This window comes from Podospora bellae-mahoneyi, chromosome 7 (genome assembly GCF_035222275.1).
Source record: "Podospora bellae-mahoneyi strain CBS 112042 chromosome 7, whole genome shotgun sequence".
Lineage (NCBI taxonomy): Eukaryota > Fungi > Ascomycota > Sordariomycetes > Sordariales > Podosporaceae > Podospora > Podospora bellae-mahoneyi.
Genome location: NC_085886.1, coordinates 2,800,467 through 2,813,404, shown reverse-complemented (window position 1 = coordinate 2,813,404; position 12,938 = coordinate 2,800,467). Strand labels below are relative to the sequence as shown.

Below are 12,938 nucleotides of genomic sequence, written 5' to 3'. Positions count from 1 at the left end.
GCAGCCAGTGCCCACCTGCAGCATTTCAGCGACTGGAGGTGACCCACAAAGCGCACCACACCGGGCACTGAAGCCGTCCCTTGTCACAGCGCCAAAACAGCGCCCTTCAGCACACCGGATTTATTTTGCTCCAGTGCAAGACTTTTAAGGTACAGAGTAGATGGCCCAAGCTTTCTTAAACATCATATTGCCAAGCTCTCCAGACGAACACCCCTGCGCCCAAGCTTCCCAGCCAATCAACCGCCAGCCAGAACTTTTCGTTCAACGACGGGCGAAAAAATCTCCGGGATTCACGACGACGACGAAGACGGAAGAGAACCAGCACGGCCGTAGCCACCCACAAGCTCACCACCTCGAACCTCTCACTTCACAATCCAGATCAAAATGTCCGTCTCGTGCAGATACGCCGCGCAATCCTGCGCCCGCCAGCTCCGCACCACCGCCGCCAGAACACCCCTCCGTACCTCCTCCGCCGTGGCCCTCCAAAGGAGATACAACTCAACCGAGGCCAGCCCCAAGATCTCGGCCATCGTCGACCAGATTAGCCAATTGACCCTCTTGGAGACGGCCGACCTTGTTGCGAGCTTGAAGGTAGGATTATGTTCCCAGGAGGGGATTATATACACGGTTGGAGGGGCAATATCAAATTACCACCACCGATAACCGAATTCAATAACCGGAACGGGACTACATTACAAGAAGACCATGTCACTAACGTGGCCTTTTTCTTTCCTTCCCTACCTATAGTCCCGCCTCAACATCCCCGACCTCCCCGTCGGTGGCTTCGCTGCCGCCGCTGCCCCAGCCGCCGCCCCCGCTGCCGTCGAAGAAGCCGAGGACGCCGCCCCGGCCGCCGCCGAAAAGACTCTCTTCTCCGTCAAGCTCATGGCCTTTGACGCCGGCGCCAAGCCCAAGGTCATCAAGGAGGTCAAGAACCTGCTCGGTCTCTCCCTAGTAGACTCCAAGAAGTTTGTCGAGAGCGCGCCCAAGCTCATGAAGGAGTCGGTACCAAAGGACGAGGCCGAGAAGATTGTCGCGGCGATGAAGGAGTTGGGTGCTACTGTGGTTATGGAGTAAGGAGGGCAAGTGGGGGATTTGGGTTGTTTGAAAGAATGGTCTTGCTATATCTGACTGGGAGGGGAAGAGGAGAGGTTGGATGGGTTGGGCAAGACCAACAACATGTGTGATGATGTATTAAAAAGAGAGAGAGAGAGAGAGACAGAGAGAGACAGCCCGTGGCTTTATTCGCTGCATGTACAAAAGAGAAAGAGGCATGTAACATTACAACTGATTATACCAACATCACCCCTACTTATGATCATGTCTGTGAGGTGTCACAGGGAAACATACATCGCAAAGTTCTCCCAGAGAGACCCCTTCATCAACAAAGCACACTGGTGAATTGGAACAAGAACAAATTTTTGTCTTTTTATACTATTTTCCATGAGTTGACTACCACAGCACGCTAAACCCCGAATGTCATTTCACACTCGGTAAAAGGACTATCAGCAAGCCTTCACTCATCTCACAACCCGCCATGTTTTCTCCTCCTTTTTTATCTACACCCTTCCCTTGATATGTTCCACCAAAATCACCGCTCACCTCATTCTCAGCATCACCAACCCCTTTCAGTCGTCACAAAAATCCTTCCCAAATCCCCTTACCCAACTCCTACCATTTACCTACCGACCTCCCCAAAGGTAAGATACCTCCATCAGTTGATGTAAAAAAACTAAAGTAGACACCAGTTCCTTTTTTTCTTTTTCTTGTCACGCATGACCATACATACTACACTTTGCCAAAAATCAAAAATGCCCAAAACTGAAAAAAAAAAAAAACACTATATTTTCATCAACACCACCTCTCAAGCTGGTATTAATCAAGATCATGGCATCCATATATCCCAAAGCTAAACAGAATATTGATAATGACCACCAGACCACACATGCAAAACAATCATAGACATACAAGCACAAAAAAAAAACCCACCACCACAACTCTCAATATCAACGACTGATTATCATTTAAACTCCCATGCCTCACTTTTATGATAAAGACGAAAAGATTATACAACAAGAAACACCCCTCCTCCAATGAGTACCTAATACTCAAAATCATCATCCACACTCGGCCCCTTGCTCTTACTCACACTCTCCTGCTTCCGATACATCTCCGCCACCTGCCGACTGCTCGTCGCCTCGTCCGGCTTCTTGTCATCCCTCACCTTGATAAACCTCGGAAACCTCAAGCTGATCCCTTTCTCCCCGCTCGGGTCAACCCCCTCCTTCATCCCCGCCTTGTACCTCGGGCTCAGCGTCAAGTCCGCCGTCTTGACCTCCCAGACATATTTAGGTTCAAACCACACGTCCGGCTGGTGCTGGCCCCCGCTGCTGTGGGCGTAAAACGGCTTGGGGCGATCAATCGTGATCTTGGAGAGCTGGGCATGCAGCTCCTCGAGCACAGCCTCGCTGAAGCCGGTGCCAATGTTGCAGACCGTTTCGTACGTGTCCGTGCCGGGGTTGTAGCACGCCAGCAAAAAGGCGCCGTAGACAGAGGTGCGCTTGCCCTTGCCAAAGTAGGCGCCGAGGACGACGAGGTCGAGCGAGTCGCCGATGCCGGCGAGGTAGTCTTTCTTGATCTGTTTTACATTAGCACACTTTTTGCTCGCCTGTGACGATGTGGAATGAAAGACCAAACACACCTTCAACCAATTCCTCGACCTCTTACTAGGCTCATACCCGCTCTCCTCCCCATCCAGCATCTTCACCATCAACCCCTCACACGAAGCCTTGACTGACTCATCCAAGAACGTCTGAATCTCATCCAGCTCCTGCCCATTCATCGACGTCGCAAACGCAAACTCGCCCTCGACAGGAGTAAACGACTTGTGCAACAGCTCCCTCCTCTCCCTGAGCGACTTGTTCACCACCGCCTCCCCGTTTAGATAAAGCAGATCAAACGCAAAGACGCAAACCTTGACCTTGACTTCCTCAATCTTGACGTCCTTCTTCTTGCGCGTCATCAGCTGCTGGAAAGGCAACACCTTCTTCTCATCCACATCCCAAGCAACCGACTCGCAGTCCAAGACAAAGCTCTTCGTGTCATCCTTGACCCAAGTAGACAGCTTGGCCAAGACGTCAGGGTACTTCTTGGACAGATCCTCCGAGTTTCTCGAGAAGATCGCCGCAACACCATTACCCACCTCCTTGCTGGCATTCGCGGCCGACTGGCTGAGCTCTTCAGCAGTGTCCTTGGCCACATAGTGAATCTGCGCTCTTTCACCATCGTACTTGTACTCGCAAGTGAAAAGCTTGTTCTCAAACCGGTCCAGAACCTCGGTGATAGCCTTGGTAGGATTGGCCAACATGGGCTTGAGGGGAACACCAGGCCTCAACTTGCAGTGATCCCTCAGGTTCATGATCCCGTGCTCAACCATAGCCGGAATGATGACATCGTAGCTTGGCAGCTCGCTGTAGACAGTCTTGAGGATCGCCTCGCCCTTCTCAAAGTCAGCCGCACTGGGCGCAACCCCCTTTTGAGCCGCCTCGTGCGCAACCACCGCCTGTGACAAGCTGACAATGACCGACTTCTCCGCCAGACCCAATCTCAGCTTCCCCTCCAGGAACCTGACCAGATACTTGGCTTCACTCGGCCCGCCCTTGTCCTTGGTGATATCAACCTTCTTCGCCCCGTTGGCATCAGCCTGGGAAAGCAGTTTCTTGATCCCATCCACCTTCCTCCCCTGAGCTCCATTGCCCGTTGTCGTGGCAATGCCCATCAGCCCCTTCAGCACACCCCTAACAGTCAATGGCTTTGGTTTAAACATGGTCGGCTGCGTCGACCTGCTCTTGACCGCCACCAAGCCCAGATCACCAATCTCCTTCTGATCCTGCTTGATAATCGCCAGACTTCTCCCCGTCGACTCTCCGATAGCCTTCATGATCAAACTCTCTCCGATGCCCAGCTCGATACCCGCATAGTCAGGAGCAAGCTTGTTGATCATTAGCAGCACCACCGGCAAAAGATCATCCGGCGTGAGCCTCAAAACCTGTCTCAAAAACAGCGCACAGTGCGCCATAATCTCCAGCCTCTTCGTCGTGAGCTCCACCAGCGAAAACGTAGTGCAGAGAGCAGCATACGGCACCGGCTCCCCAGCCTTCCAGTCAGGAAAAGGATGCTCATCAGCACTCTTAAGCGTAGCCTGCACCTTCTGCCTCGCCTTCTTGGCCACCTCCGGCTTCTCCTCCTCCTCCTCCTCCTCCATCTCCACATCCGAAGCCGACGACGCCGTCTCCTCTCCCTCCTTGACAACCTCCTCCTCCTCCTTCTCAACCGCCTTCTTCCCGGCCTTCTCCCCCTCTATCTTCCCCGCCTCCTCCTTCCCAACCTTCACCCCCCCAACAGCAACCAACCTATCCCCCTTAAAAAGCTTCGGCGGACTCCCACCCTTATAATCATACCCCTCCGGCGACTCCACCCCCAAATTCCACTCCTTCTCATCCTGTCTCACCTTCTTCCCCTGCCTCTTCTTCGGCGTCGCATTCAACATCCTCGGCTCACTCCCCTTCTCATACTGATACCCCTCCGGCGAGGACACCCTGCCATCCTCAACCGGCGCCGGCGCATCCTCCATACTCTCATCCCCATCCTCCTCATCCCTCACCACCCTCCTCCCCCCCTTCCTCGCTTTTTTCTGCGCAGGTTCCGCATCCTCCATGCTCTCATCCCCATCCTCATCAACCTCCTTCTTTCTCGTCTTCTTTTCCGTCGTAGTGATGATGGCAGCCTTAGCAGGTCGGCCCCGTTTCTTCTTCTCCACCGGCTTAACCCCCTCCTCTCCCCCCTCAGCATCAGATCTCACCTCCTCCTCTTCATCCTTCTTCCTCCTCTTGGGGCTCTGCTCCCCCCCCACCTTGGTCGAAAAACTCAACTTCGTCTGCGTTTTATTTTGCGCCGCCACCTTTGGCTCCGGAATCGCAGCGCCGTTGGCCTGGGTGAAGAATTTCCTGTACCGTTCAACTCAGTAAGTCCCAACTGTCCTCTCTGTCCCAACAAATCGCAACAAAACAACCGCCCCTCCTCCCAACCAGGCAATACATACCCCAGCGTAGCCTGCCTACTCCCCTTAGGAGGCATCGTAATCAACCCACCACCAGCACTAAACAATGCCCTCGAGCAATAAAATCCTCGTCGTAAAAGTTGTTGCTGTCGCGGGAAGATCGCAGTAAAAGACAAAAATGACAAAAGCCGAGGAGCCAGCTTTTCTTGAATTTGGTGTTGCTGGAACTAGCAAGTGTTTATAAAAGTAGTCGCAAAAAAACAGAAAAAAAAGTCCACGTCCAATAATGATAATAATAAAAATAGTAATAGGCAGCAGGCAGGGCGGCAGGCGGGCAGTGGTGACAGGGTGCTTCAAATCGGCAGGTATGTACGACGACAAACCAATTGGAAGGACAAAAGAGTGACGCGCTTCCGACGCGTTTTCCCTCCCCTAATCTTCTCGCGTAAAGTAGCATGGTCACATGAGCAAAGTGGGCCATTTTGTTCATCCTCAGGCAGCATCGAAGGGTCCAAGCTTAGGCATCAGCTTAATGCATCGAGGGACTTGCCCTCCATGTGAAAATATCTTTCTCAATCCCATATGTATACCACCGTCCGCATATTCTAAGCATTACTTAGTCGCAAAACGCAAAGCAAATAGAAAAGAAAAGCACCATTGTCCCATTCCCAAATCTCAAAAATCATTTTCTTCATAACCGTATTTTTCCCTCCGAAAGCTCTATGACGGACGATTAGGAAGGTAATGTACAAAAAAAGGCCAACCACACGAGAAACAAAACCAAATGCTCAGCGGCAAAGCTCGAGTAATTTCACTGTTTGTATAAACGGCTCTCTCTCACTCTCTTTTCCTCTTGTTCAACCCCTCACCACCTCACCACCTCACCACCACTCTACTCTCCAACCATTTACTGCTTAAAGTAGTAGTTCTCATCCAGGATGCGGCCACGGATGAAATCGGGCTCGGAGCCTCTGACGTAAATGTCCTCATACAGGATCTTGGGGGTGGCCTCAGGGACGGCCATGGCCTCGGCGGCGGCCACCTCCTCGTTGACGAAGCTGCGGGCCTCCTTGTCGATGTTCTTGAGCTCATCCTCCTGAGCAACGCCCCAGTCGAGAATGTGCTGCTTGAGGCCGGCGATGGGATCGTTGGTGGACCGCATACGCTGAATTTCCTCACGGGTGCGGTAGGTGGTGCCGGGGTCCGACATACTATGACCACCGTAGCGGTAGGTCACGTACTCGAGAACCAACGGACCATTGTCCTCCTCAGTCCACTGCTTGCCGTACTGGACGGCCGCCTTGACCGCAAGGACGTCCATGCCGTTGACCTTGAGACCGGGGATGTACTGGCCGCGCTTGTAGTAGTCGGTCAGGGCGGAGGAGCGGGCAGCGGAGGTACCCATACCGTACTTGTTGTCTGAGAGCCACAATGTTAGCAATGACCCCTATGTTTGTAGCAGTGTCTGGAAACTCACTCTCGCACCCGAAAAGGGCGGGCAACTTCCAAAGCTTGGCCATGTTGAAAGCCTCAAACACCTGACCCTGGTTGGAAGCACCATCACCATACAGGATAACAGTAGCCTTCTTGCCACCGGTATACTTCTGGGCAAAAGCCAACCCGGCACCGACAGGCACCTGAGCGCCGACAATGCCGTTGCCGCCATAAAAGCCCTTGGCGAACATGTGCATAGAACCGCCCTTGCCGTACGCAATACCCTCACGGCGACCAAGAAGCTCGCCAATGATGGAGCGCACAGTGCCGCCTCTCATATAGGCGAAACCGTGGCATCTGTAAGAGGTGATGACATCGTCCGACTTGTTGATCGCATGCTCGATACCGACGGCAACGGCCTCCTGACCGGTGGAGAGGTGGCAGAAACCCCGAATCTTCTTCTCCTTGTATAGTCTGTCGGCAGCCATCTCCATTTGTCTATGATCCGGTATCGTTGCGTCAGCCAAAGATCACGGACCTCCCAAAACCCATGTGCCTCTCATACCTGACGACAACCATATCCTTATACATCTGCTTCAACTGCTTCTTGGTAACCTCAAGCTGGTAAGGTGGGGGGTCGAGCTCGTACGTCTCGAAGCTCTCGTCGGAAAGGGTGACATGGAAGGGCTCATCTTCGGACTGTTGTCGTGATAATAACAACAATATCAGTGACAGACTAAAAAAAAAAAGTGACGCAAAACCTCAACAATAAAAAAAAGAGCGATTTGACAACGTTCGCAAATAAAAGAGATATATCGCAAACATTCCCTTAATGCAAACGATAATGTCCCCTCGATATCCAAGCATCCCGGTGGGTCCGGAAAGCACAGTTCCTACTCATGACACAAGCTGCTACACCTCCACACTGAACATACCTGGGGGACGGAGCTCTTGTCAACCTGCGCCGAAGCGGCATTGGTGGTGACGGTCCTCCGGGCAAGCGAAGCCGTGACAGGGCTGGCGCGGGCAGCAGCAACACGGACGGGCAGCGCCCTTGTTAACCGGGTGGCTCGCGAGAACATTTTGTGTGATGGGGGGAAGGGTTGGTTGCGCAATGAAAAAAAAGGGAAAAAGAAGGTGAAGGGAAAAAAAAAAAAAGAGGACGGAGAGGGATGGTCAGATCCAAGCGAGAAAGGGACCGCGATGTCGGGAGCTGGATAGGGTGGGAGAGGTAGGTGTGGCAGCTTCTCAGCAACAGCAGGGCCCAGCAACAGCACTGCAGCACTGCAAAAAAGGAATGGGTCCCCCAAGTTTTTGGCGTTGGGGGGGCGGTGATGCTTGTTGAGACTCTACGCGCTAGCCTTGTTAAGCGAAGCCAGACATGGTTGGGGGTTTCTCTCTTTGCTGCAAAAAGTCCCCACCTGCCAGCATTTCCAACAGTGACAGCACCACACAAGAGGGGCCGCAAGCACGGATACAACCGAACCTCAAGAGTGGGGCTTTTCCAGAGCTGTTTTTGCCCATTCTCGGCCCTTTTTATTTTATGGAATAAAAAAAAATCGCTCTTTCTTAGTCAATTGCTACGGTATTATCAACCTTCGTGGAAGAAAAGTCCCTATCGGAGCCCACGGGGGGAAGTCCCGTAAGCATTTTAGTTTTGGTGTCACCAAATCTCAGATCTAGAAGCACATCTTGTCCGTACTATGTCCGCTGACTTCATCTTCCATGACAGGGACTTGGAAACTCCACCACTGAACGGAGTAGGTTCGGAGTTAAGGCCTGGCAGCTTTTCAATTTCAAGATATCAAGGACAAAAGACGAGAATATATCTTTTACTCACTCTCTCTTTCTCGTCTATACACGGGTTGATAAAAGTCTTACTCCGTACTTGGACACAAAACACCGCCGCACCGCATCGCTCTCCGGCCCATCCGACCCGACCGATCTGATAAGACACCGATACACCCCCCCGACGCCCAATGCAAATGATATCAGCAACGGAATCCACTCACTCAGCTCACCCCACACTCATCCCTCTCAACCCCCCTCCACTTTACACCACCACCGTCATCTCTCATTCATGTTTGATAACAAAACCACTGCTCTCATGTTTATTCGGCTGTCTTCTATACAGAGTTGACAGCACCGTCCAAAAAAAAAAGCCTGAAGATGAGAGAGAAATAAGTGTGTAACAAAAAAACAACGCCATAACAATGCGCTATCACATATTTCCTCCCTCCAGTTTCCTAATAACCAACATAGAACAAACATAACAAAAAAACTCCATCCAGTCGATACCCTTCGTTTCCATACAACCAACCACCCCCCCCCAATTCGATACAGAACGATCATGTTGCCGTTGAGACCCAAAAGATAAATAAACCAACAAGAATGGGGGTATGCGCAAAAATAATAACCAGCCAAAAAAGAAAATAAGCAAATCAGCGGATGACGCCAACAATGATAACCCCTCTTTCTCACTTCACATCATAAGTGTATGTGTGTATGTACCATAGCGTTGAGAATCATCTCGTATTCATGGATCCCGGAAAAACATGCCACCGCTCTGTTGAAGTGGCGCGGTGGACGGTCCTGCGTCGGGCATATCGACGTCAAGCATTCCAATGCCGCCACTACTGCTTCCAGCACCCCGGTAGTCCAGAGCAAAGGCGCTGAGTGGTCTGCTGCCGTCTGGTGCTGGGGCGTCGAGGGTTCTCTTTAATGGGATAACAGGGCGGTCGTTGAGCATTTCTTCTGGTGGCGAGAAGTTCCAAACCTGTACACATGTCAATATTCCGCTGCGTGCTCAGGACGAAAAAAAAAAAGGGGGGGTGTGCTTACCTCCATGACGGTCCGGCTATTCTTCAGCGCCATCGCGACGCACTTCTCATCCTCAAACGCAACCCTCCACACAGCCTCGCCCTGCGTGATAAGCTCGCGAACCAGCTGGCCAGTCTTGAGATCCCAGACCTTGACTCGCCCGTCGCTACCTCCGCTGACAACCCTCGTGTCGTCAAATTGCAAGCTCGTCACGCTGTTGTCGTGGGCGGCGAGCCGGTGAATAGGGCAGAATCTCTCGAGCGACCATACTCTCACAGAGCCATCACTGCCGCCCGTGACGAGTGTGCCGCCGCGCATTTGCAGTTGACCCACGAGGGAGGTGTGGCCTTGGAGAACAGCTTGACATTCACTGTGGAATTGTGTTAGTTAGCATTGGACTTTTGACGAGAGGTCAGATGGAAACCTACCCTGTCTGCGCATTCCAGATCCTGACACTAGTGTCAAGACTGCCAGTCGCCACCCGGTAGCCATCAAAGGCGATTGCATAGATTTGGCTGTAATGCCCCGAAAGCGTGTGAAGGCAGCGACCTTCGGAAATACTCCACACCTTGGCGGTGGTATCATAACTGCCAGACACCACGATGTCACCCTTGATCTCCAAACACCGGACGCTGGCCTGGTGGCCGACAAGCAGCTTGATCAGTGTGCCGTTTCTGATATCCCAAACCCGAAGGGTCGTGTCTCTGGATCCGGAAATGGCCGTGTTGGCATCTGACATCTTAAGACAGCGGACCGTGGAGGTGTGACCCCTAAGCGTATGCAGGCAGTTTCTGTGATCAAAAAGTCAGCCCAGAACCGAATGACCACCAAACCCATGATGAAACTTACCCAGTCGTCAGGTCCCAAACCCGAACCTCTCTGTCACAGCCACCACTGACCAGGATATCATCCCAGGGCACCATAGCCCAGACACCCATCACATGGCCCTGCAGGGTGCGAAGCGCGTTTCCTTCGGTATCAAACACGTGAATCCTGGCATTATCAAGAGCCACAATGATGTACTTGGAGGTCAAATGCAGACTCGTGACCACGCCACCATCCTGGGTGAGATTCTTGGAGATGTTCCGCCCGCCCGTCCTCCAAGCCACATCAACCAGATATCTCTGCTTAAAGTGTGACTTGTACGACGTGAGCCTCGGCCGCGCGCCGGTGCTGCTTCCAAACGACGCGGGTAACGAGTTGGACGTGAGCGCGCCGGAACAGTCCCCGGCGGCCGCACCGTCGTCTTGCTGAGCATGACCGTAGAGTTCTGCCCGCATAGCCTGGACTTCCGACATCCTACGCTGATAATCGTGCTTTACGCATAGATTCTTCCACGTCATGTCATCACTCAGCAAATCCCGCCATCTTCGGGACACTTGCGATGCGCGCACAAGCACTTTGGGATCGTCGATGAACGAGAGGATCTAAGCGGCACACGGTCAGTTACATGCAAAGGCGCAAAGGCGGGGAGCGCGAGACCAACTCTAAGACACAGTTCATCTGGGAGAGTAGTGAATGGATCCTTCTTCAGCAGCGGGCTGACAAACTGGTGCACAAAGCTCAGCTGTTGACTGGTGCAGAGGTTCAGCAGATCAGACAGCAGCCGCCCCCTCTGAGCACTGTTGCACTTGACAAAGTACTGGCGAATCGTAGCAAGGTAGGCCTCCTCGGTTTCGTCGGCGCTCTTCCAATCCGGCCTCGAGTTGGATGGTCCTGGGGATGCCGCCGGCGTGGGTGGAGGTGGTGGAGAGCCGGTAACCTGATCGAAGTCTGCCGCCGGCGTGCTCATACTCGGTGTTGGTGGCCCTCTGGGACGCGGTTGCGCCAGGCTCTTGATGCCATGATGTGTATTCAGCGACAACTCCTCGTTAAATACGGCCCCTCTCCTCTCGGAGAAACTCATTGGTGGATTGTAGGACATTTCGTATGTGTAGGCACACTACCAGTTGAAGAGGTAGGTGGTGTTGAGGCGGCCTGGCGGGTCAGGCTGGGGACTCGAGAGAAAGACGACAGCGATGTCAGGGACCAAGCAATGATTTTTTTTTCTCTTCCACCACACCCTCACGAAATCCAGGTACACAAAAAAAAAAGAGTGAGCGGCGTAAGAACACTTGGGCAGTTTCGAGTACGGCAGCGGTATGTTCGAGTCGCGGGTGCCGGGAAGCGCTAGCCGCTAAAGGTGTGATTCTCGGGATATCCCGACTCAAATCGCCGCGGTGACGGGAGGAGCTCGGAGGTTCGAACGGGGGGAGAAGTGTCAAGAGAAAGAAAAATGAAGTCGTCGAGGCCGAAGAGGATTGGAGGTTCCAGGCCAGGGGGGAAGGTCGCCAGTTGGTGGTTGGTAGTGGTGGTGGTGGTGGTGGTTGGTGGTCAGCGTTGGCCGGCAATTCAATCTGAAAGTTGGCAGGAGGAGACGGCAGAGCCGAAACCGAAACAGGGAATTGTTAAGGGCGACGGGAGGCGCGCGCGCGCGCAAGTTCGAACGGGTCTGGCTGGGGCTGCCCGAGCTGAGGCGTTTGGAAAGAAGGGATGGATGACGGAACAAAGAATGGCTACGAGACACACACAACCATAACTAGCTACACATCAAACCAAAGGGTGAGTGAGGTGAAGGTGAGGGTGAGGGTGAGGGTAAGGGTAAGGGTGAGGGTGAGGGTGCGAGTGAGGGCTGAGAAGGGGAGGTGAAGCAGAAGAAATACGAGGCGGGAAGGGGGCGTCCCTTTTCCTTTCCTTTTGCTCTGTTCTGTTCGAGACTGGGACTTGTAACTTGGTACCCGCCCTCTCTCTCTCTCTCTGTGTGTGTGTGTGTGTCAGCGGTGGGGCCCCACCCAAGCCTAAACCTGCACGCCCAGCGCCCCTCCGCGACTCCAGCCAGGGAGTTACGCCACCTGCAGACCACTGCGATCAAGACCCCTTCGAATGGAGCCAGCGACGATGTGTTATCGAGCAATACTACCGTTTGGCCCATCTGGCTGGACAGGTACATGTTGCCATGGCCGTTGCTGGCAGTTGGGCATTTGACATTTTTCACTCTTGGATCTCTACTTAAGTCTGTGATCAAAACACGGCATCGCATCAGCATCAGCGAGCGACACACCAAACCCGCAGCAGCCTTAGCGGTGGTCCCCTCCAGCCCCCTCCCGTGAGACTCTCAACGGGACTTTCTCTCCTCTCGAATCCACCATCTCAACTCACAACCTAACAATTACATGGAGCAACACCCCCTTTCTCTTTTGACTTTGCCCCCCCTTCGGGCCGGAGTGACCTTTGCACAGAACTCGTCCAAGAAGCAAATCCGGCGTTTGCATTTTACTAGGGCACCCCCGACCTCCTACCTCATCACCATGTCCGTCATGCATACACTGATCTCACACATTCATCTATCTGTCTACAACAAGAATAGCAGCGGCATCCCCCGAACTAACAACCACCTAGCTGGAAATATCACTGGGTATACAAACCCACGCCTCTTTGCCGCTCATTGCATGAAAAGCGTCACTGTAACAAACACGGCGTAAACGGACTGACCCTAGGTCCTGTCTGCTTAAATCACAGGTCCCTGGCTAGGTAGATTGCATCACAGCCCACATGGAAATTAACCTACCTATACAAACAGGTATTA

The 12,938-nt window shown here is 53.0% G+C and overlaps 5 protein-coding genes across 5 annotated transcripts; 1 reads left to right on the top strand and 4 right to left on the bottom strand.

Moving 5' to 3' along the window:
- Positions 1 to 93: 93 nt before the first annotated feature.
- On the top strand, positions 94 to 1,298 carry MNP1 (54S ribosomal protein L12, mitochondrial). Its single transcript, XM_062882554.1, has 2 exons — positions 94 to 591; positions 748 to 1,298. Exons 1-2 carry the CDS (start codon positions 385 to 387, stop codon positions 1,075 to 1,077), a joined length of 537 nt encoding a protein of 178 aa, XP_062728609.1. The 5' UTR covers positions 94 to 384; the 3' UTR covers positions 1,078 to 1,298.
- Positions 1,299 to 1,986: 688 nt separating this feature from the next.
- cdc17 (ATP-dependent DNA ligase Cdc17) lies at positions 1,987 to 5,136 on the bottom strand (the record flags this gene model as incomplete). The annotated part of the gene is made up of 3 exons (XM_062882553.1): positions 1,987 to 2,638; positions 2,702 to 5,006; positions 5,102 to 5,136. The coding sequence occupies 3 exons, from the start codon at positions 5,134 to 5,136 to the stop codon at positions 2,102 to 2,104; spliced, it is 2,877 nt and encodes a 958-aa protein (XP_062728608.1). The 3' UTR covers positions 1,987 to 2,101.
- An 830-nt stretch (positions 5,137 to 5,966) lies between these two features.
- Positions 5,967 to 6,987, bottom strand: PDA1_2 (alpha subunit of pyruvate dehydrogenase; the record flags this gene model as incomplete). The annotated part of the gene is made up of 2 exons (XM_062873212.1): positions 5,967 to 6,478; positions 6,537 to 6,987. The coding sequence occupies 2 exons, from the start codon at positions 6,985 to 6,987 to the stop codon at positions 5,967 to 5,969; spliced, it is 963 nt and encodes a 320-aa protein (XP_062728607.1).
- A 25-nt stretch (positions 6,988 to 7,012) lies between these two features.
- On the bottom strand, positions 7,013 to 7,885 carry PDA1_1 (alpha subunit of pyruvate dehydrogenase; the record flags this gene model as incomplete). Its single annotated transcript, XM_062873211.1, has 2 exons — positions 7,429 to 7,885; positions 7,013 to 7,192 (listed from the first exon to the last, which is right to left on the bottom strand). Exons 1-2 carry the CDS (start codon positions 7,573 to 7,575, stop codon positions 7,013 to 7,015), a joined length of 327 nt encoding a protein of 108 aa, XP_062728606.1. The 5' UTR covers positions 7,576 to 7,885.
- A 420-nt stretch (positions 7,886 to 8,305) lies between these two features.
- QC761_710000 (uncharacterized protein) lies at positions 8,306 to 12,068 on the bottom strand. Its single transcript, XM_062882549.1, has 5 exons — positions 10,800 to 12,068; positions 10,163 to 10,740; positions 9,742 to 10,104; positions 9,335 to 9,683; positions 8,306 to 9,269 (listed from the first exon to the last, which is right to left on the bottom strand). The coding sequence occupies exons 1-5, from the start codon at positions 11,235 to 11,237 to the stop codon at positions 9,030 to 9,032; spliced, it is 1,968 nt and encodes a 655-aa protein (XP_062728605.1). The 5' UTR covers positions 11,238 to 12,068; the 3' UTR covers positions 8,306 to 9,029.
- Between the last annotated feature and the right edge of the window lie 870 nt (positions 12,069 to 12,938).